Consider the following 23,486-nt stretch of genomic DNA (forward strand, 5'->3'; position numbering starts at 1 on the left):
CACCGAGTGTCGCCTCTTTCTTGATCTGGACATAAAGTATTTTGTAGATTGGTTGTTTTCATGGGACCTGCAGCTCGAGGGTTAGTTTTGTATGGGGAAGAAAGATTGAATGAAAGGTATTTCAAATTATGTATCTAACTCATTGCTTCTTTCTTTTCAAAAAACATTTGTATTGATGTCAGAGAGGAAGGGAGAGAGAGATAGAAGCATCCATGATGAGAGAGAACCATGGATCGCTGCCTCCTGCACACCCCACACTGGGGATCGAGCCGGCAACCCGGGCCTGTGCCCTGACCGGGAATTGAACCCAGGACCCTTCAGTCCGCAGACCTTCGCTCTATCCACTGAGCCAAACCAGCTAAGCTAACTCATTGCTTCTTTTATTTTCTTAAATTTCTCTGTTTTTGTTACTTGTTTTGGGTGTCCAGGGGCCAAATAAGGATGCTTAGCACACATGGCTTTTTAAAAACTTGGTAGAGCCACAAATCTCTTCACACTAAAAAAGTCTGAGGCTATTTCTACTGTTGGAAATATTTGGAAGTGAGCTTAAATGAACTCAGTGAAATACAGTTTAGACCTTTAAGGAGTACTTACTAAGAGAATCTACAATCTCTTGGTGACAGAGCAATTCTAGAATCTTCCATGGAAACAGGATAAACAACTCTGAGGTCAATTGTTATCAACCCTGGAGTCTAGATACCTAAACTAGAAAATAAAAATGACAAAATCCTAATCATTTCCTCCTCTCCTCATGCCTAAAAATAGGGCAAATGCAATTTGTAAAACTGGTTAACCTATCACCCTGGGTTGAACACTAGCTCTGCTGGGGGTGAGGGTCTGTGGTCAACAGTATTAGCCCAGATTACACCCCTAAGGATCTCGTAGGTGTTACAGATTTTTCTTAAACCAGGGAGCAGGGGAGAAGGGAAAAAGAGAGCAGTGGGGCTGGGGGTGTGAGGCCACAGCAGAGGCTACCCTTTAGGATTTGACCCAAAATCTCTCCCTATCTCTGCAGGATGCAGGAAGTTCCAGAGTGGTCTACTGGGGAATCCCAATGTATGTGTTTAACATTGCTGAAACCCTGCTTCTATTAAATCAGTGGTTCTCAACCTTCCTAATGCCATGACCCTTTAATACAGTTCCTTATGTTGTGGTGACCCCCAATTTCATTGTTACAAATTGAACATAATTAAAGCATACTGATTAATCACAAAAACAATATGTAATTATATAGGGCAGTGATGGGGAACCTTTTGAGCTCCGCATGTCAGCATTTTGAAAAACCCTAACTTAACTCTGCTGCCGTATCACATATAGAAATTTTTTGATATTTGCAACCATAGTAAAATAAAGACCCAGTGGTCGGCAAACTGCGGCTCGTGAGCCACATGTGGCTTTTTGGCCCCTTGAGTGTGGCTCTTCCTAAGCCTTAGGAGTACCCTAATGAAGTTAATAACAGTGTACCTACCTATATAGTTTAAGTTTAAAAAATTTGGCTCTCAAAAGAAATTTCAATCGTCGTACTGTTGATATTTGGCTCTGTTGACTAATGAGTTTGCCGACCACTGGGTTAGAGTGTCAACTTGATGCACCAAGGTTTCCAGTTCCAACCCCAGTCAGGGCACATACAAGAATCAACCAATGGCCTAGCACCGTGGCTCAGTGGTTGAGCATCAGCCTATGAACCAGGAGGTCACAGTTCATTTCCTGGTCAGGGCACATGCCCAGGTTGCGGACTCCATCCTCAGTAGGGGGAATTCAGGAGGCAGCCAATAAATGATTCTCTCATAATTGATGTTTCTATCTCTCTCCCCCTCTCCCTGCCTCTCTGAAATCAATAAAAAAATTTTTTAAATATATTTTATTGATTTCTTACAGAGAGGAAGGGAGAGGGATAGAGAGTTAGAAACATCGATGAGAGAAACATCGACCAGCTGCCTCCTGCACACTCCCCACCGGGGATGTGCCCGCAACCAAGGTACATGCCCCTGACCGGAATTGAACCTGGGACCCTTGAGTCCGCAGGCTGACGCTCTATCCACTGAGCCAAACCGGTTAGGGCATGAAATCAATAAAAATTTTTATAAAAGAACCAACCAATGAATGCATAAATAAGTGGAACAACAAATTGATGTTTGTTTCTCTCTAAAAATCAATCAATAAAAATCCATTAAAAAACAACTGTTTTTAAGTTTCTGAAATTGTCAGGTTTGGGATAAGACAGGCACATTAGTGGAACTCAGGAAGATACTCCTTTATCTTCTGTGGCATCTAAGCAGAATCCTCTTTGTAGGCAGTTTCTGCATTTCACATTCTACATGGTGGGGGTGTCAAACTCTGGAAATCTATAGTGTATTATTTATTGCTGTGGAACAAATCACCCCCAAACTTAGCTTTAAGCAAAGATTTAAAATTAAATAGCCCAACCAGTGGTGGCTCAGTGGTTGAGCGTTGACCTATGAACCAGGAGGTCCTGGTTCGATTCCCAGTCAGGGCACATGCCCGGGTTGCAGGCTTGATCCCTGGTGTGAGGTGTGCAGGAGGCAGCCGATCAATGGTTCTCTGCCATCATAGATGTTTCTCTCTCTCCCTTCCTCTGTGAAATCAATAAAAATATATTTAAAAAATTATTTATTGAGAAACCAAGATGGCGGCATAGGTAAACACCTGAAATTGCTGCCTCGCACAACCACTTCAAAAATACAACTAAAAGACAAAATGGACATCATCCAGAACCACAGGAAGGCTGGCTGAGTGGAAATTCTACAACTAGAAGGAAAGAGAAAAGCACACTGAGACTCAGAGGAGGTGCGGAAGTAAAGTGCGGAGGTACGGAGGCGCACATGGAAAGGGCTGGCAACTGAGGACACGGTTGTCTTTTTCAATTGGGAGGGAGTCTCAAGCTCCCGGCTGCTCTGAACTCCAGTTCCAGGCGAGTCTCTGGGGACCCAGACTCATTCGGGGAGAAACTGGACTGTCTGGCATCGGTCGGAACTCGAGGGCGGCTTTCTCAGAGGTGCTTGCAGCGATTACCGGGACACTGAGAATCGGGGCCTCTTAGGGCAGGACTGAGGATCAGCCATAGCTGTTTGCTCCCCACTGTTGATTCCCTGAGACCCCGCCCCACCCAAGCTGTGTGCAGAGGCTTTTGCATATGAAAGGCCTGGCCCTTTGCAATCTGGAAATTACCTAACAAACTGCAGCTGGGTCAGAGAGACCCTAACTTCCAAAAGAAGGCCCAAGGCCCCACAGCAGCTTGCATTGCTTCACAGCTGGGCCTCATCTGGGCACCACCAAACCCTAAACAAAGAAGAGGAACCTGCAGATCTCTCCATAGCTCCTGCTGGGTAGCCTCAGGAAGAGGCTAAATTAGCACCTCCTTAGAGATCCAAGAGCCAGTGTACCCAGTGGTCAGAGTGGGACCATCCAGATTACAACTCCTCAGATCCATAAGGGACACACTCAGGGGGCAGACTCAGTGAGCACCAAAGCCCCACTGAAGCAAGTCTTGCCCCAGAAGGGTGTCTCCAGCACAGAAGTTCTCCCACTGATTCTTACAGCTGATTCTCACAGCCAATTGGCCTGGAGGTCAATTCCTCCCAGTGATACCTACAACAATCAAGGCTTAACTACAACAAGACTGTGCACAAAGCCCACAAGGAGGTGCACCAAGAGTGTCCACCTCAGGTAATTGGGGAGCCTGAGCCACTGGGCCCTATAGGACACCTAGCACAGAAAGCCACTCTATCAACACAGGGAAGCATAAAAAATGTGGAGACAAAGAAACAGTTCATAAATGACAGAAATGGAGGAAAGCAAACGACTGGATATAGAGTTCAACACCACACTTATAAGGTTTTTCAAGAATTTTCTAGAAACCACTGATAAATTTAGTAAGACCCTCAATAAGTCCAGTGAGACCGCTGATAAATTTAGTGAGACCCTCAATAAATCTAGTGAGACCCTCGAGGATATGAAAAAGGACCAACTAGAAATTAAGCATACACTGACTGAAATAAAGAATATTATACAGAGTTCCAACAGCAGACTAGAGGATTGCAAGAATCAAGTAAAAGATTTGAAATACAAAGAAGCAAAAAACACCCAACTGGAAAAACAAAAAGAAAAAAAGAATCCAAAAATATGAAGATAGTGTAAGGAGCCTCTGGAACAACTTCTAGCGTACCAACATCCGAATTATGGGGGTGCCAGAAGAAGAGAGAGAGCAAGATATTGAAAACCTATTTGAAGAAATAATGACAGAAAACTTCCCCTACCTGGTGAAAGAAATAGACTTACAAGTCCAGGAAGCGAAGAGAATCCCAAACAAAAGGAATCCAAAGAGGACCACACCAAGACACATCATAATTAAAATGCCAAGAGCAAAAGACAAAGAGAGAATCTTAAAAGCAGCAAGAGAAAAACAGTCAGTTACCTACAAGGGAGTACCCATACGACTGTCAGCTGATTTCTCAACAGAAACTATGCAGGCCAGAAGGGAGTGGCAAGACATATTCAAAGTGATGAATAGCAAGAACCTACAACCAAGATTACTTTACCCAGCAAAGCTATCATTCAGAATTGAAGGTCAGATAAAGAGCTTCACAGATAAGAAAAAGCTGAAGGAGTTCATCACCACCAAACCAGTATTATATGAAATGCTGAAAGGTATCCTTTAAGAAGAGGAAGAAGAAGAAGAAAAAGGTAAAGATACCAATTATGAACAACAAATACACATCTATCAACAAGTGAATCTAAAAATCAAGTGAATAAATAATCTGATGAACAGAATAAACTGGTGAATATAATAGAATCAGGGGCATAGAAAGGGAGTGGACTGACTATTCTCGGGGGGGCGGGGGGAAAGGGGTGTGGGGGGTGCGGGAAGAGACTGGACAAAAATTGTACACCTATGGATGAGGACATGGGGGGGGTAAGGGCAGAGGGTGGGGTGGGAACCGGGTGGAGGGGAGCTATGGGGGGAAAAAAGAGGAACAACTGTAATAATCTGAACAATAAAGATTTAATTTAAAAAATAAAAATAAAAACAATAAAAAATTATTATCTCACAATTTCTGAGAGTCGGGAATGGGAGGGGCTTAGCTGGGTGCTTGCACTGGCTCAGGGTCTCTTAGGTGTCCACCAGGACTGCAGTCTCTGGAGACTTGCCTGGGGCTAGAGAACCCCACTTTCAAACTCACAATTTGCAGGAGGCTTCAGTTCTGTGCCCTGTGGGCCACAGCGCTGCTTCCCACATGCTTCCCCACAGCAGGTGTTCCAAGAGAGAGGAAGCCCGAGGAGGAAGCTCTGGTTTCTCCAAGCTTAATCTGGGAAGTGATGTTCCATCACCTCACCTGGGTTCCATCGGCCACATGGTCCACCGTGAGAGGATGATACAAGGGTGGGAATACCAGGAGGTGGCCATCATTGGGGGCCATCCTAGGCTGGCTCCCCCACACGCGACTCTGACATAAAAATGCCCATGCAGTAATAAAAAGCTGTTCTTCCAGTTCTGAAATGAATCATAACCTTGTATCAAGATTTTTATTAAAACTTTGAAGGATTGTCCCCTTTGCTATGATATGAGTAGAGATTAATATTTTTTAGATCTGTCTTACAGAGTGTATTTTGTAAGTTGAATATTAGATTTCAATAAAAGGCCACAGTCTATTGAACACATTCCAGAGCAGGCAGGTTTCTAATTAACCTGGTAAGAGAAAAGGGGGGTACTGCCTGCTGAGAATTTCCTATCACTCTACATTTATAATCTAGAGGGCAAATTCATTAGGGAAAACACCCAAAAGATGACACCTCTACTCTAATGCAATCTCTACTCACAGGATCCAATTCATACTATGCCCACCCAACTAAGAGATCTAACCCTTTGTCACCTGGGATATTCATGCTGAAAGCCATACACATGACTAATCCTATATAATAAAGAGTAATATGCAAATTGACCATCACTCCCAACACACAAGATGGCCGCCACAAGATGGCCTGCAGGGGAGGGCAGTTGGGGGCGATCAGATCAGCAGGGGAGGGCAGTTGGGGGTGACCGGGCTGGCAGAGGAGGGCAGTTGGGGGGACGAGGCCTGCAGGGGAGGGCAGTTGGGGGCAATCAGGTCAGCAGGGGAGGGCAGTTGGGGGGGACCAGGCCTGAAAGGGAGGGCTGTTGGGAACGACTAGGCCTGCAAGGGGGGGGCAGCTGGGGGTGACCGGGCCAGCAGAGGAGGGTAGTTTGGGGGGACCAGGCCTGCAGAGGAGGGCAGTTAGGGGTGACTGGACCTGCAGGGGAGGGAGGGCAGTTGGGGGCGACCAGGCCAGCAGGGGAGGGTAGTTAGGGGTGACCGGGCCAGCAGGGGAGGGCAGTTAGGGGCAATCGGGCCGGCAAGGGAGCAGTTAGGCATCGATCAGGCTGGCAGGGGAGTGGTTAGTGGGTGATCAGGCTGGCAGACAGAAGTGGTTAGGGGCAATCAGGCAGGCAAGCGGTTGGGAGCCAGCAGTCCCAGTGGGATCGGGCCTAAACGGGCAGTCAGACATCCTCAAGGGGTCCCAGATTGGAGAGGGTACAGGCTGGGCTGAGGGACACCCCCCCCCCCCCCGTCCGTGCACGAATTTTGCACACTGGGCCTCTAGTACTTTAATAAAAACAAACCTTTCACATCATTGGGGTATAATAATTTCATAATATCCCAAAACTCTCAAACATATCCTTTCTGGCCTTTGCAATTTAACTGAAACTGTCTACAGATCCCTACAACGACTTTATGAGGCTAATAACATTTTCCGAATTGGCAGTTATTTTTTCTGAAGTTTCTGTTACTGACACATGCTTGTTATTTCCAAGATTTTGTGTTTTACACTGAGTTTAAGAAGTCCCGAGTTCTTCCTGAAGTCCTCTGAGCTTCCCGGCAAAGCGCAGGCTAAAATCCAAAGAATTGCCATATCTCTGCAACTATGATGCTAAAACCATTTTTCTCCTCGAATTCTTTTTTTAAAATATATTTTTATTGATTTCAGAGGGAAAGAGAGAAACATCCATGATGAGAGAGAATCATGGATTGGCTGCCTCCTGCACGCCCCACACTGGGGATGAGCCCGCAACCCGGGCCTGTGCCCTGACTGGGCATTGAACCCTGACCTCCTGGTTCATAGGTTGAGGCTCAACCCTGAGCCACGCTGGCCGGGCTCCTCTAATTCTTTCAAAACCACGAACCACCTCATTGTGTCCCAGGGAGAGACTGAGTGCCTGGCATTGCTGGATGAAAACAAGGCACTGCGAGATCAAACAAAGCCTGGGGGAGTGGGGGGTGGGGAGCAGCCACTTCCGGGGCTGCTTCTGACCTTGACAGCTCAGGAACACCCCAAGGCGGAGCTGACCCCCACAAAAACAGAGACTACGACAGATTACAGGAAATGTGACACATGACTCACAGTTTGAATTCATATTGTTCATGTCTCTTTATTCTGAAATATAAAATTTTTAAAAAAAATTACAAAAGACACAAGTGTATGTTGTAAAAATTTCACATGGGAGCATACAAAGTAGAAATGCCCAATTTCTTCGAACCACCCCTCTCAACCCCAATTCCTTTCGCAGAGGTAACAGCCAAAAAGCTTGGGAAAAACACACAGCTTTCCAGAGCTGTTATTTTAAAATACAAATAGTTTTATAGCATTGCTAACATTCTGCTTTTCTACTTAATATGTCTCAGAGTATTCCATAGCACTTCCTCATTCTCTCCTTTTTACCGATTGCATAATACTCTGCAGCATGGCTGTGCTGTGACTTAACCAGTCCCCTCCTGATGGCTGGCTGCCAATTCTGTGACTACCCTTCGGTGCATACTGCTCCCATGCGCACAGGTCTGTAGGAGGCCCACAGGGGGTGTCCCTGTATACGTCACATTTGCTTTAAGCCTTCTCAGGGAATATCTTCCTTCGTTTCAATTTCAATGTAATCAAATGCTGCCAGTAGTTTTCGGAACAGTATCTTAATTTACCAGAGCGGACATTAAATCCAGTAAGATGAAAGCTCACAGACATAGACCATCGTCTGTACCTTTAAAATCCTCACATCTGCATGTATTCGATGCCTGGCACGTGGTTGACATTGATAAATGTTTGTTGAATAGATAAGGAAAAGCTAACTAGATGTGAGAGGTTTGAAAATAAAGTGTAATAACCCCAAAGTCCCTAAAGTTGGAAATGAGGTCTAAAATTGGTTAGTGAATCAAGATTTAATTTGATGCCAAATTTTGTATCTTTTATCTAGAAGCTAGAAAATACTGCAAGGTTTCTTAATTTGGGGGGAATTGTAAGATGAATGAAAATTCTTGTTTCTTTACTACTGAAGTCATCTCAAGGAATTCCATAAAATGAAGGGAGAGAGAAAATGTAAGATTAAAGACCAAAGAGCATGGTTCGTTCCCAGGTTTTGGCACCAACAAAACAACCCCCCCCCCCCCCCCAAAAAAAAAGAGTAACAAGAAAGATTCAAACAGGAAGTTACAGGCACATCTGCATATATCTAGGTTTTATAAAATTACATCAAGTGCCTTTTAATGTAAAAATATTTACATTGAACACCCGCCCCCATCTCTACAGATCACATCCATTTTTAAATTTTTTCCTTTTTAAAAAAAATTTTTTTTGTTTTGTTTGTTAATCCTCACCTGAGGATATTTTGCATTGTTTTTTTTTGTTTTAATAGGGAGAGTGGAAGAGAAAGGGAGAGACAGAGAGCAACATCGATGTGAGAGAAACACATCGATTGGTTGCCTCCTGCTGGCGCCCTGACCAGGGCCCAGGCCAGGGAGGAGCCTGCAATCAAGGCACGTGCCCTTGACCAGAATCGAATCCGGACCCATTGGTCTGCAGGCCGATGCTCTATCCATTGAGCAACACCAGCCAGGTCACCACAGCAGAACAAAGTCCAAAAGGGGAAGACATTTTGGGTAAAATGAACTCGTGAATCTGTTGAAAAGAACATTCACTGCGCGCAGGAGGGCCAGGCCGGTGCTCAGCACTCAAGGTCTCAGTGAGCAGCAAGAGCTGTGACTGCCGAGGCAGGTCACTTCTCCGAAGTGCCAGCAACTGGGGGCCTTTTCCCAACATTCGTTTGTGATGCTGACCTGGGACCTCCCCCCCACCCCCCCCCCAGCTCTGGTCAGACAAGTCACTGTTCTCCAGCCCGCCCTGACCAGCATGGACCCACCTTCTTGTCCTACTGCCTCGGGCTACCAGTTCTGTAACTAATTGGAAATGGCTAGAAAATGGCCTTCTGGGACATTTTTTTTTCTTGCCTTCTTCCAGAAAGGAAGGATTTATATCTCAACTCTGACACACAGCTCGCACCTTGGGGCTCCTCATGAATGAGACTTTCAGGAAGGGGGGAGGGTGGGCAGGACGGGACTGCGCTTAGCAGCCAGAGTTTAGGACCAGAAAAGAACATCACCTTTTAAATATTAACAAAACAAAACAAAACAAAAGCAAAAACACCAAAGACCCCTGGGTAACAGTTTTGCCATAAGAGTATCTAACAACACCACGCTTAGGAGTATAAAGCGATACCCCTAAAGGAGAAAGGGAAGTTCAGGGACACAGCATCCCTCTGGGCGGGCAGAGTGCTCTGGGAGTCTCCCCTTTTGCACAGAAAAGTACTGCTGAGGGTGAAGTCGTGCTGACTTTCAAAGAACAGGTCTGGTTTGGCCCAAGGGCAACCTAAAATAAAAGAAGAGATTGAATTTTATTTGAGGGGAAGAAACTAAAATACTGAACAGTACGATTTTCTTTTTTTTCTTTTTTTTTAAAAAGATATTTTATTGATTTTTTACAGAGAGGAAGGGAGAGAGATAGAGAGTTAGAAACATCGTCTCCCCTTTTGCACAGAAAAGCTGCCTCCTGCACATCTCCCACTGACTTTCAAAGAACAGGTCTGGTTTGGCCCAAGGGCAACCTAAAATGAAAGAAGAGATTGAATTTTATTTGAGGGGAAGAAACTAAAATACTGAACAGTACGGTTTTCTTATGGAAATGAACAAGTTGCGCTGAATGCCACAGCTGAGAGCTGGCACCGTGGGCATCCCTTAGGGCTGCCATGCTTTGCTTATGTGATAAAGTTGACTCACTTACGATGAGACCAGCGACTTCAGGCACATTCGGTTACACGAGGCCGGCAGGGAGTTTATGCTGATTTCCCTCACACGTGAGAACCCTCAACTGGAAAGAGCACCAAGCCCAGGGTCCCTTCTCTCCAATGAGGACAGCGAAACCTCAGAGACTGTGTGTGTCCACTGTGACCCGACTCAGAGAACCGACATCAAAGAGGTGAGGTTGTTCTGTGCTTATTTAACATCAGATCCTAAGCTCACCTCAGGCCTCCCCTGCGGCTGCCTGTACCCCAGGCTCCTTTGAATCCAGTGTTTGATGCTGTGGACACAGGCTGGCCAGCTTCTGCAGATCGTCTGAAAGACAGCTCCTAAGATCCTCATTGCTTCTTAGAAATTCTCTTACCGCTTCCAGGCGATTTAAGATCTGCAGAAAGAAACCACACAATGGACAGTCAGAGAATCTGATGGGCTCGGGATTCAAGTGAAATGTCCCAGCTCCAAGTCGGGCTCCTGCTCACGTGTCCACCAAGACAGAAACCTTGGCTACAGCCACCTGCCCACAGACAAACCAAACCAAACCCTTTAAAACAAAGCATCCTGTACCTATACGTGTATTACTGTTAAATATATACATCCATACATATAGAGATATACAGGGTGTCCCAAAAATGTATACACACTTGAACAGCTCAATGTTGAAAGTGAAATGGATTTTAATAAACACTACCTCTATAATTATTCACAGTGTGTGTACACATTTTTGGGGACACCCTATGTATGTGTATGTGTCTGTGCATGTATATTTATTAGGAATACATGCGCAGGTAAAAACTTCAAGATGAGCACAGGGTACAAGGTAAATGATGGGTCCCTTCCCAAACCTCTGTGCTCAGTCACCTCGTTCCTCCCCAGTGAAGCGTCTTCCAGGGATATTCTGTGCATTTCCGCGTGGGCACGTGCACATATTGTACACACATTTAAAAACATACAAATGGTAGCGGACTAGACACTGTTCTTCAACGGATCTTTCCTACCTCAGATTAGAAAGAGTGCCCCGGTTATATTTTTTAATGGCTGAATATTATTTCAGTTTTTGATGTTTCACATTTTAATGTTTTATTTCAAACCTTCTGTTAAGACCAATAATGCTGTATATGTGCCAATAATGCAGTTTTAATTCTGATGGGGTTTTCTGTTTTATTCATACCTTTTGCCAAAACTTCCATCTACTGAGGTTGTACCAATTTAAACTCCCACCAGCAACACACTTCCAGACACTTAAACTAATACCAGCACTCGCAGAACAGCAGCCTGGAAGTGTACCAAGGGCTTCTTCCAGGACCCCCTCGCTGGTCACTGTGCTTGTGAGAAAGGTGAGTGACTTGTATTTTGGGGTATGATGAAGTTTTGTTGTTGTTAATCCCCATTGGAGGATATTCTTCCGTTGATTTTTAGTGAGAGTGGAAGAGAGAGGGAAAGACAGAGAGAAACATTGATGTGAGAGAGACACACCGATTGGTTGCCTCCTGCACGAGCCCTGACCAGGGCGCGGGCCGGGGAGGAGCCTGCAACCAAAGTACATATGTGCTCTTGATCGGAATCGAACCTGGGACCCTTCGGTCCGCAGGCTGATGCTCTATCCACTGAGCCAAACCGGCCAGGGCTGATGAAGTTTTTTATTTTTATTTTTTTAAAAAAATATTTTTTAATTGATTTTTTACAGAGAGGAAGGGAGAGGGATAGAGAGTTAGAAACATCGATGAGAGAGAAACATCCATCAGCTGCCTCCTGCACACCTCCCACTGGGGATGTGCCTGCAACCCAGGTACATGCCCTTGACTGGAATCGAACCTGGGACCCTTCAGTCCGCAGGCTGACGCTCTATCCACTGAGCCAAACCGGTCAGGGCTGATGAAGTTTTTTAAATGGGGAACTCCAACCCCAAGCTAAGTCAGGGAGATCTAAATCTAATGAAGAAACGTGGTGGAGGGCCCTACCCTAGCAGGAAGGTGGTCCTTAAAGTTTAGGGTGCACGTGATTGATTCCCATGCAGGTCTGGGGGGCGGGCACTCAGCAAGCACTCAGGTGACTGTGATGCCAGCGAATAAAACAGCCAGAGACGCGGATGATGTCCGCCGGGGACAGAAGGGAGGGGAAGACGGGCTGTGGCTTGTCGCCCAGATGCACAGGGGGCAGGGAGGGGGTGAGGAAGCACGTGGGGACGCCCTGCAGCTGGAGCTGTTTATGACCCGGCTGGAAACAAGCCCGCAGCTCCTGAAGGACACCTGGGCTTTAAAGGATCAATCTGGAAACCATAAACACGGAAAATGAGGATCACACCAGTTCCCCTTCCCAGCACACAGCACGCCGTGGGCACCGCACCGCGAGCGCTCACTGCCGGGGCCTGGTGCTCTGGAAGCACCAGCCCCCCCCCCCGCCCCCGGCCTTCCGGGGAGCGGGGGAAAAACTGGCTGGGTCTGTGCGCCACACACGCTCCCGCGAGCGGGGCCCTCGCCGGGGTTGTTGAGATCAGTGATGAATTTCCAGAACACACAAGTTCTGCCCCTGTTTTTTTAGCCACTTACTGCGCTCAATGTTCTTCAGCTGCATTTTAAACTCCCAGGACTGAACAGAGCAGGGAGGGCCAGCGGGGCTAGGCGAGGGGCGCTGGGGTGGCAGCCGGCCCTTGGTGGCCACACGCCACACACGTCCCCAGGGAGCTGGCCGGCTGCTGCTCCCCGCGGCTCTGAAGCAGAGCGCAACCTATAAGCACGGTCACACACACACAGTGTATTCCAGGGGGCCCCTTTGATAACGTTAGATATCATTTCGGCTCGTTGATCCAACAGGAAGGAACGGACATGATGAGCTCTCTGCCATGAGCTCCATGAGGCATTCTGGGAACCGTCACACTAAATTACCACCATGAGCCATTCTTCCTCAACTTGGCTTTCCACCAACTCCCACTCTCTTACCGAATACCAGAAACAGGTCTTGTTAAATACTTACAGAAAAAGTCCTGTGCTCATAATACAATCACCGTATTCCTTCCTTCCTGGATGCATGTGTTGCTGTTTTTTCCTATTTTAACATCTCAAATGAGAATGCATCTTACCACTGAGTGTCTTACAATAAATTGGCAGCATTTTTTTTCTGTCTTAGAAGTAACAGAATCCATGTTGTGCCTTACAATGGATGGCATCTTAGAGCCACTGAAATGCGGGCTATCGCATCATCTGCCTTTGGAGACTGACCCTGGAGAACATGGATAACCATATCTGGGACTGAACTGCCAAACAAGGTCAAGTTCCACACATCGTGGAAAGCCAACCTTCAACTTCTTAGAGATAACATGCCAATCAATCTGAATTTACATTTTGATCAATGGAAACAGCAAGAGAAATGCCATGGTCTACTGAACAAAAGCATGCAAAATGAGAACTTATCAACCCTATCTAGAGACTTGGGACCCAGAGAACAAGCCAATTAACCCCAATTTGCTCCTGGAAAACAGAGATAATGAGGGTTCGAAATGTCCCGTCGCCAGCTCTGTGGCGATACAAGATGCAGTGAGGCATGAGAGGCCCAGGCCCAGAGCGAGGGCACCCACGCCGGCCTGCAGACCCCGCCGCAGCCTTCCATCCCACAGAGCCCGCTCCTGGGGGCTGTGATGAAGTGAGGGCAGGTTCCCTCCCAGCGCGCAGCTCACACGCACTCCTGGCTTGAGTGTGGTGCTGCTGGTGTGTTTTGCTCTTTGTTACACAAACGGGAAAGAACTGCAGCTCCCTCAAGAGGGAAGAGGGGACTCGGGACGACTCCAGGGCCATGATCCCGAGCCCCTGGTGGCCTCTGGAAGCAGCAGCAGGAAGGGAAGCAGGGCTGGCTCTATGCATTTTAAAATAAAGCAAGATGAAGCCCATGCACTTAGAACACAGGAGACTTAACAGTCGTATTCATCACTTGAAACACCTATGGTGTGCCAGGGAGGGCACCGCTCACTCTCCCTACAATCAATAAACGGATCCTCAGGTGAGGATTTTTTTAAAAAAAAACACCTGCCGGCTCCCTACCACTTCCTGGGAATAAGGCCCAACCCCTGGGTGAAGCACAGAAAATCTTTCAAAATATGGCTTCAACCCACCTGACCACCTCACATCTGATCATGCCTCCTCCTTGTCACTGTCCAGGCCCAAGCTATTCTTTCTTTTTAAAAAATATTGATTTCAGAGAGAGGAAGGGAGAGGGAAAAACAGAGAAACATCCATGATGAGAGAGAAAGATGGATCGGCTGCCACCTGCATGCCCCCTACTGGGGATCAAGCCCACAACATGGGCACATGCCCTGACTGGCAATTGAACTGTGACCTCCTGGTTCATAGGTCGACACTCAGCAACTGAGCCACGCCGGCCGGGCCCAGCTGCTTTCATGCCTTGACAGGTGCTGTTCCTTCTGCCGAGAACGCCCTTCTCTTGCCCATTTGTCAAACTCTGAGCTGATTCTGTTAGTCTCAGCTCAACAGCACCTTCTCAGCAAAGCCCTTTTTTCACTTACAGAGACTCTCTAGAGCCGCTGTTCAGAGTTCTGTGGCAGCCTTTCCATGTGGTTCCACTCTATGGCACATATCAGGCACTGAAATGTGTGCTGACGAAGTGAAAAGAACTGTTTAAAGGTAATATTCATCTGTGCCAAAAGGGGATTCATTTCTGGAAATTCCTTGTCTTATAAATCAGAAACGTGGCTGGGAATACCTTACGAGGAGCTACTCTTCCTCCCTGCTGTCTCCGTTTTGTTCACTCACACAGAGGATACAGTAATTTTTATTTTTGTTTACCTCTTCTGGCAACACCTCCTGCTCTTTTGCTTGAAGATAAATCTCTTGAAGTTTTTCCTTTAGAAATTCCGTTTCGATTTCCTGGACTTGGCTCTCACTCAGGTAAATGCCTGTTTCATATTCACACCCGTCTCGGTGATCTTCCTCGGGGATGAGGACAGCCCAGTCAGATGTCAACAGCTGTTGGAATCCCGAACAAACATATGAACTGATTGCATGAAAAAGATGTTCCGCTGGATGACTTGAAGCATTTATAATGAATTATCACTGACTGGACCCATTTTAATAACATCCTGTGACCACAGAAAAGCTTCCTAGCCCAGTACAATTCTAGATTTCATATCAACATGTTTTACCCTGTTGATACGCTAAAATTTCACTTAAACCTAATAAACTTCAAATTCTAAATGAGTGACTGTGGCTACTTTTCCCCCTTAGTTCTTTAAAAAAATTTTTTTTTTATTGATTTCAGAGAGGAAGGGAGAGGGAGAAATGGAAACATTGATCGGCTGCCTCCTGAACACCCCCTACTGGGGATCAAGCTCACAACCCGGGCATGTGCCCTTGACTGGAATCGAACCCGGGACCCTTCAGTCCACAGGCCGACACCTTATCCACTGGGCCAAACCAGCTAGGGCTCCCCTTAGTTCTTTTTTTTAAGAAAATATATATTTATTGATTTTTTACAGAGAGGGAGAGGGATAGAGAGTTAGAAACATCGATGAGAGAGAAACATCGATCAGCTGCCTCCTGCACACCTCCTACTGGGGATGTGCCCACAACCAAGGTACATGCCCTTGACCGGAATTGAACTTGGGACCCTTCAGTCCCCAGGCCAATGCTCTATACAGTGAGCCAAACCAGCTAGGGCTCCCCTTAGTTCTTTATGCCAGAAGTGTTCAACCTAATCTTTACCTCTTCTATTCTGGAGTACGCCTCCACAATCTCTGGGACATTATGGAATTCATTCAGAAAATTTTGGATCTTCATCTGGAAATCTCGAAGCCACATAGAAGATACCTTCATCTCTGAAGAGTGCATGATATCGTTACGACACTTAATCACCTACGGAAAGACAGAAAAAGGTAAAAGGCTTCAAAGTCAAACAGTGGGGTAAACTGACATTTCTGTAGTTTCAAAGAAAGTTGCAGCCCAGCCAGCGTGGCTCAGTGGTTGAGCGTCCACCTATGAACCAGGAGGTCACGGTTCGATTCCCAGTCAGGGCACATGCCCGGGTTGTGGGCTCGATCCCCAGTGTGTGGCATGCAGGAGGCAGCCGATCTGTGGTTCTCTCTCTCCCTCTCTCTGAAATCAATAAAAAGAACAAAACATATTAAAAAAAAAAAGTTGCAGAAAGGCTTTTTGTTATGTTCAACCCCCTGCCACTTGAGTAATAAATTCATCAGGGAAAGAAATACAAACAAGCTTACAACTATCCTTAGTCCTTGAAATCTTGTGACTGGTTGCGCTGTCTCTTACCATCCCCCACATCCCTTAGCTGAAAACCACCCGCCAAAGAGCACGAGTATTGGCTAGCGGCTCTGCGCACACCCAAGGCTAAAGCAGAAAATGCAAAAAGCCTTTAACTATCGCTGGAACCCCAGGAAGCTGGGCCAAGGGAGCTTTTTGTTGCAGAAACCATGATGAAAGACCACCTTTAGCTTGTGTTTTAAGACAGATGGTGCTGTGTAATCATATGTTCATTAATGCACGGCAAGTCTTCCACATCTTTGTTAAGAGAGAGCACAGGGGTCAACTTCGCACTGCGATCGTTTTTGTCTCTGCTGATGTCATAGAAGCTTCTCAGTCCTTTTAGCCGCTGGCAACCTAGCAGAATATACATGCATTTTCTCTACGTGTTATAAATACTCCATTCAAATGTACTCTCTTCAATGCCCCTCAGAGTAATAACTGGGTAGAGCTGTTCTCTGGTGAGAGGATTCTGTCTAAATCTCCAAGGAGATCTGAAATAGTGATCTATTTTGGCCTTTATTTTCTCCAGTTCTATGTACCTTGGTCTTGTCAATTACATTTTTAAAAGTTTTTTAAAAATACTTTTACGGATTTCAGAGAGGAAGGAAGAGGGAGAGAGAGACAGAAACATCCATAATGAGAGAGAATCATGGATCGACTGCCTCCTGCACGCCCCACAGAGGGGATGGAGCCCGAAACCGGGGCCTGGGCCCTGACCAGGAATCGAACCGTGATCTCCTGGTTCAAAGGTCAACACTCAACCACTGAGCCACACTGGCCGGGCTTGCCAATGAAATTTAGAAGGGTAGGACTCAAATGCTGTCATACCATGAACAGAATGATGCATTGCTCTGCACACATAGTTTTTTTTTTTTATATTTTATTGATTTTTTACAGAGAGGAAGGGAGAGAGAGAGAGTTAGAAAGATCGATGAGAGAGAAACATCAGTCAGCCGCCTCCTGCACATCTCCCACTGGGGATGTGCCCGCAACCAAGGTACATGCCCTTGACAGGAATCGAACCCGGGATCGTTCAGTCCGCAGGCTGACGCTCTATCCACTGAGCCAGACCGGTTTCGGCCACACATAGCTTTTAACAGCTGGCTTGGTGGCGAAAGGGACAGCAGCGAGCTGCCAGGAAGCGTTCATGAGGAAGAACAGGAGGCCAGTCTCCTGACTGCATTTGCACGGGAGATCCTGGACGTCACAGAAGGTGACGCGTGTGAGCCCCACTAGCCTGCTGAGCGGTTCCAGCTCTGACGCTAAGTCTAGGTTTCTGGGCACGTCGGTGTTTGGGGAGGGGCTGTGGGCTGCGCCTGCGCCTGCGCGCTGCTTCAGCATCACCGGGTGTTTCTCAGCGGGCTCCACACGACATACGTGACTGACTCCCACTGCAGGGACTGCAATCGGACAGCTCTTACCTCTGTGACTTTCTTTCGATCAACCATGAAGTGATCGCAGGAGTTGATGAGGTTTAGAAGAGCCACGGCATCACATTCCTCGGGTCCTGCTTTGTCTGCCAGTCCGCGGGGCATGAAGGCCTGTGGGCGGGAGAGGCGAGGGGCACCTGAGTTTCCTCCAGGCCGGTGAGCTACTGGGGCCAATGTCGCGTGTCTGTTTCCCGAGTTGACTGCAATTCTCTCATGTACCTCGAAGTGTGTTGCAAGAATTAAACGAGTTAATGCGAGTAAAGCACTTGCTTGGCGCCTGGCACGTGCCAATAAATAGGCCTTAAACGCGGGTGATTACCCTGCTGACGGTGCGGGCGGGTCGGGCCTGCAGAGTTCCAGATGGGGCTCCGGGGCTGCAGGCACTAGATGACAGCAGAAGGGCCTGTTCTAGCAGGATCTTGCCTTTTACAGCATTTTCTGGCACAACCCCCCCCCCAAATGGTGCTATAGCAAGGCTGGGGCACATTTCTTGCCTGAAATCTTGCCAAATTTACATCTGAAGGCAACAACTTTACCAAGCTAAGCAGCTCGGAGTACGTGCCTGCCAAGGGACTGGAAAAGATGACACATGAGAAACTGCGTGCGATGAGAACTCTAAATAAAGAGTTCCCTGGAAAACAAACACATTTCAGTAGGCAAGCGACAGCACTGCCTCCTACAGGGCTGCCCGGGGGGAGTCAGGGCCGTGTTCCTGATGGCGGGGATCCTACACCTGAGCCTCATGTCATTAAGAAAAAAAGCCGTCTACCCTCAATGGCCCCTATCACAAGGTACGGTGGCCGGTACCATCCCCGTCTTTCTATATCTTCACAGCCACCGACACAACAGCCTCTGAAAGAAGCCTATTCCGGATGCTACACAGGCTAACAGAGAAATCAGCTAGAGCAGCACAAGCGAATTCCAAGAAAAGGAAGGAGAAACTCTGCTTGTCACTCCAGCTACTGCTGAGGAAAAGAGCAAGTTAGAGGAGCCTTAGCTGCCTCAAGACCAGGGATGGCTTTCTTTCCCACGACAAGGCATGTTCTGGCTGGCATTTTCTCGCCCGTGTGAACCCGTCTCTTGCACAATGGCGTTTTATTCTAGTGATTATTCCCTTTCTCTAGAAACAGAAGCCGACAGGGGGGTTCTACTGCCTCTGAAAGCCGTTTCTTAAAACTATGTCGCATACCATGTGCTCCATGTGTTAGACGCAGCTCTGTGAAGCACGCCTATTGCCTCTCACTGCCGCCTGCTGTGTCTGCACTGAGGAGGGGGAGGAGGAGGTGAGGGTGGAGAAATAAACAAGGGCCAGACCACGCTGGGCCTTCCTGGCTCTGGAAAGGAGTCTGACATGCATTCCAAGGGCATCAGAAAGCCACCCACGGGCTTTAGGCAAGGGAATAAAAAGGGGAGGGCGAGACTGTGACGCAGAGATGGAGAGAAGGAGGATTTCATAACGACTGTGCAGGCACAAAGAGGGTACTGAGAGTTCGGGAAGAGAGGAAGCAAGAATGATTGGAGCCCTGGCCAGTGTGGTTCAGTTGGCTGGAGCATCATTCCATATAATGAAAGGTTGCAGGTTCAACCCGTGGTCAGGGCACGTACAGAAGGCAACCAATCGATGTTCTCTGTGACATCGATGTTTCTCTCTCTCTCTCTCTCTCTCTCTCTCTCTCTCTCTCTCTCTCTCCTTCCCCCCTCTGTGTTGATGTTCAACCACTCAGCCACCCCGGCCCAGTGGATTTCCTTTTTCTGTCAAATAAGATTCCATTGTACACACACACACACACACACACACACACACATACCCCATCTTCTTTATTCATTCATCTATTGATAGACACCTCAGCTGCTTCTCTCTCTCAATATATTTTATTGATTTGTTACAGAAAGGAAGGAGAGGGATACTTAGAAACATCAATGAGAGAGAAACATCCATCGATCAGCTGCCTCCTGCACACCCCCTACTGGGGATGTGCCTGCAACCAAGGTACATGCCCTTGACCGGAATCGAACCTGGGACCCTTCAGTCCGCAGGCTGACGCTCTATCCACTGAGCCAAACCGGTTAGGGCTCAGCTGCTTCTCTATCTTGGCTGTTACTAGTAATGCTGGAATGAACCTAGGAGTGTATATATCTTTTTGAATTAGTGCTTCTGTTTTCTTCTTGCCATTTGTGACAACATGGACGGACCTAGAGGGTATTATGCTAAGTGAAATAAGTCAGAGAAAGACAAATACCATATGACCTCACATGTTGCATCTAGAAAAACAAATGAATAAACAAAACAAAATAGAAAGACTCATACAGAGAACAAGCTGATGGTTGCCAAAAGGGGTGGGGGGCGGAGAGTGGGGGAAAACAAATAAATCAATAAATAGTGCTCATTAAAAAAAAAGAAAAGAAAAACAGAAAGTGAAACCAGTCAGCTTCCTGGGAGATTGTTCCTCTCAGCAGAAGCAGACGATGGTGCCATCAGGGCTGGAGCTGGGCCAGGCCAGTTCAGAGAAGGAGAAAAAAGGAGGAGGGGGTTAGAAAGAGTATGAACTAGAAGGTCTGTAGGTGACAGCAACGCCAAGTGGCATAAACAGGTGGCCTGTGCTTCCAGAGAATTCCGAGGGTATAAAAGCAGCAGCAGAGACCAAACGGGTGAGGGACCGTCACAGTAAAAGATGGAGTTTTAAGGTGTTTTCCTGTCTAGGTAAACGGAGAAGTTGGCTTAGAAAAAAAATGGGGCAGAGGGTGCAGGTGTGGGGGTTTACTGGACCATGACAGCCAACAGGCTGGGGTGCTGATACAGTTCAAGTTCATTTTTGGGGTTAGGGAACAGAGGCTGGCCCCGCGGCACTTCACCGCAGCTGAGCGGGGACTGATTTCTGCGTCCCAGGCACCGAGCCTGTGCCCGCTGCTCGCTGGCAAGGAGGCTGCCTGCGCCTCCCCACCCCCTCCACGGCTTCTGGCAAACATCAAAAAGGCAACAACAACAACAAAAATTCCCCACTTGGCCCAATTAGTACGTCAAACTGCCAAAATCTAAAAACAAGTCTCATGGAATCCTTCCATCTGGCTGCCTCCCCCAGCTCCGAAGTTTCATTCCCTAGACAGGCACTGAAAGTCCTTCATGAGGTAGCCTTCTCTTGCCTTCGCTCACTTGGCCGTCCTCATGGTACCCGAGAACCAAGATGAGTATCTGAGCGGCTTCCCTCAAAACCGCGTGTCATGTTGCCCCCTCGGCGCCTGCGCCTGTGCCCGTGACCCTCGCTCTGCACCCTGTCCCAGCATCTCCCGTGCGGATCCCTCCTCCAGCTTCGCCAGCAGGAGTAGCGAACTCACGCCTCCAGGAAGCAGACGGGTAGCAGGAAGCCTCTGCTTCCCTAAGGGGGGTTGGGTCCGACAGCACAGCCCGGGGCCGCCCAGACACCAGCCCTGAGGTTACCCGCGGTGTCACCCCTCCCACCCGATCCGATCGCCCGCAGGTGCTTACCTTGGCCACCTCCCAGGCGTCCGAGGGCCAGCGGCCCGGCCGGCAGTTGCCCCAGTGGACGTCCCCGTTTCGGTTGGTGTGATGGTTCAGAATCTCCCGTTTCCACTCGGCGCACACCCGACACTGAGGCTGAAACTACAGGGGGCGGCGGGGAGGGAGAGGCATTTGGGCATCTGAGCCCCGCACCAGGGAGGGCACGGGGCACTGAGCTCGGAGGAGGGGGGGGGGGAGGAGGGCGGGCAAGGGGATGGGGGTTGGGGGGAAGCGCAGCGCTCACGGCCCGGGGCCGGATGCTCACCTGGCGGGCGCGCGGGCTGCACCTGGAGCCGCCGCGGCAGGTGGCGCCCGGGCCCAGGCCGGGGACGCAGGCGAGCAGGCCGCGGTGGAAGGCCAGCATCTCCCGGCCCACGAAGCCCTGCAGGCAGCGGCGCAGCAGCAGCAGGCAGTGGCCCGCCTTCACCCAGTTCTTGTACTCGGCGCAGTTGAGGCGGACGGCCAACTCGGACAGCACCATCGCCCGCTCCTGCCCCGGAGGCCACGGGGGCGGGGCGGGCGGCAGTGCGCAGGCGCGGAATCCTAGACAGCCGGAAGCGGCGCGGCGAGCGTGGCCCCGCCCCCACGTGCAGGGCGCGTCAGCATGGCGCGCGGCGCCACGCCCCCGGGGCGGGGCGTCCCGGCTCCCAGGACAAGTCGGCCGCACCCTCTTAAAGGGCCCCATACTTTGTCTCTACCTGGAACTTTGTTCCCCCAAACTGAGATCCCGCCAGCCCGAATTCTCCCTCCTCTCCGATGTCCGTGCTCCTTCCTGTTTCCTTGTAGGGATGGGATGCAGAAGGCGCTAAGGGCACACTTCTTGACTTAAATGTTCCCGGCATTACACAACTCTACTGAGCTTACTTACCTGGTTCCTAAGCCCACAGACTGGATGTAGCAAATCGGGGCATTAGTGAAATGTGACTGCGGGAGCCTGCACCACGCACTTATTACCTGTTTGCGGTGTGCCAAGGTGACACCCTTGGGCCACCAAGGAGAGGCAAAGTGGAGGACACATCACCTGGATTTTGGAGGGTGGATTCTGGCGGGCTGCACCCTCCGAGCCAGATCTTCTTTGGCGCTTAGATGATTATTTTGTACTCTTGACTATGTGCTAATTAGTGCTCCTCCCATAAGGGAGTCTGGTTAAGTTCCAAATAAGGGTGCCACAAGGGTCAGAAGGCAATGAATTGTCAGCTCTGAATGACAAGAGGTGATCTCAGTTGTAGTTAGGTTTCGTGAGCTTCTTGAGCGTGAAAATGTTAAAATTGTGTGCAGTCAAAAGGCTCTGAGGGGCGAGTCTAAACCTCGAAGCCTGCCCCTGACTTCCTATTTCACAGAAATAGATCTGGACTCAAGTTGTTTCTACTTAGCTGCTTGATCTTAAGCAGTCGTAAATTTGATCTCAGCAAGTTACATTTCTCTAGGCTTCAGTTTACTCATCTGTCAAAGGAAGATATTAATACCTACCCCATTTGGGTTGTTGTGAGGATTAAATACACACTGACATACTTAGAATGGTGTCTGGCAATAGTAAGCTCTCAGAAAATATTAGCTATTATATTAACCCAAATGTGCCCTTTCTTCAATCAGTCATATTCCTGGGCAAGGTATTTTAACAAATCACAGCTTTGGAAGTGGCCACCATTTACAGAAAATTGTGAGATCGTGGCCTCCTGGAGTTGTGTAGCACAATGCTGGCTGGCCTCTGCTCATTTTTTCTTAACTTCAAAGCTATCCTAAATAAATTTCAAATCATTCCCCTAAGACACACTGTCCATTCCCATCAAACCAAATGAAAAAGAAAACTCCCCAAGAAACAATGAAATACACATTATTTTCTCTTTTTGTCCCTATAAGTTTTCTTAAGATTTTCGGTACATTAATTTCCTATCAAGAACACTTGGGTAGCCCAGCTGGTGCAGCTCAGTGGCTGAGCGTGGTCCCATGCACCAAGAAATCACCGGTTCCATTCCTGGATAGGACACACGCCCAGGTTGCGGGCTTGATCTCCAAATCTGGGCAAGCAGGAGGTAGCCAATTGATGTTTCCCTCTCATCAATTTCTATCTCTTTCTCCTTTTCCCTTTCTCTCTCAAAACAAAACAAAACAAAACACT

General features: G+C 48.1%; 1 protein-coding gene across 2 annotated transcripts; it reads right to left on the reverse strand.

The window, feature by feature from the left end:
* Positions 1 to 9,512: 9,512 nt before the first annotated feature.
* Positions 9,513 to 21,901, reverse strand: CUNHXorf38 (chromosome unknown CXorf38 homolog). 2 transcript variants are annotated; one of them, XM_014457418.2, is made up of 7 exons: positions 21,633 to 21,901; positions 21,335 to 21,469; positions 17,842 to 17,961; positions 15,863 to 16,012; positions 14,948 to 15,127; positions 10,377 to 10,539; positions 9,513 to 9,726 (listed from the first exon to the last, which is right to left on the reverse strand). In XM_014457418.2, the coding sequence occupies exons 1-6, from the start codon at positions 21,846 to 21,848 to the stop codon at positions 10,378 to 10,380; spliced, it is 963 nt and encodes a 320-aa protein (XP_014312904.1). In that variant the 5' UTR covers positions 21,849 to 21,901; the 3' UTR covers positions 9,513 to 9,726; position 10,377. The 2 variants fall into 2 exon arrangements, with proteins under 2 accessions (XP_014312904.1, XP_006090620.1); XM_006090558.3 differs by lacking the exon at positions 9,513 to 9,726 and adding an exon at positions 9,921 to 9,961.
* Positions 21,902 to 23,486: the final 1,585 nt, after the last annotated feature.

This window comes from Myotis lucifugus, unplaced genomic scaffold, assembly GCF_000147115.1.
Source record: "Myotis lucifugus unplaced genomic scaffold, Myoluc2.0 scaffold_76, whole genome shotgun sequence".
NCBI classification, from domain to species: Eukaryota; Metazoa; Chordata; class Mammalia; order Chiroptera; family Vespertilionidae; genus Myotis; species Myotis lucifugus.

Coding starts and splice junctions, on each gene's coding strand:
- CUNHXorf38 (XM_014457418.2), bottom strand. CDS start 21,848: ATGGTGCTGTCCGAGTTGGCCGTCCGCCTCAACTGCGCCGAGTACAAG. Junction 21,470..21,632: donor GCAGCCCGCGCGCCCGCCAG/GTGAGCATCCGG, acceptor CGCCCCCTGTAG/TTTCAGCCTCAGTGTCGGGT. Junction 17,962..21,334: donor ACGCCTGGGAGGTGGCCAAG/GTAAGCACCTGC, acceptor TCCCGCCCACAG/GCCTTCATGCCCCGCGGACT.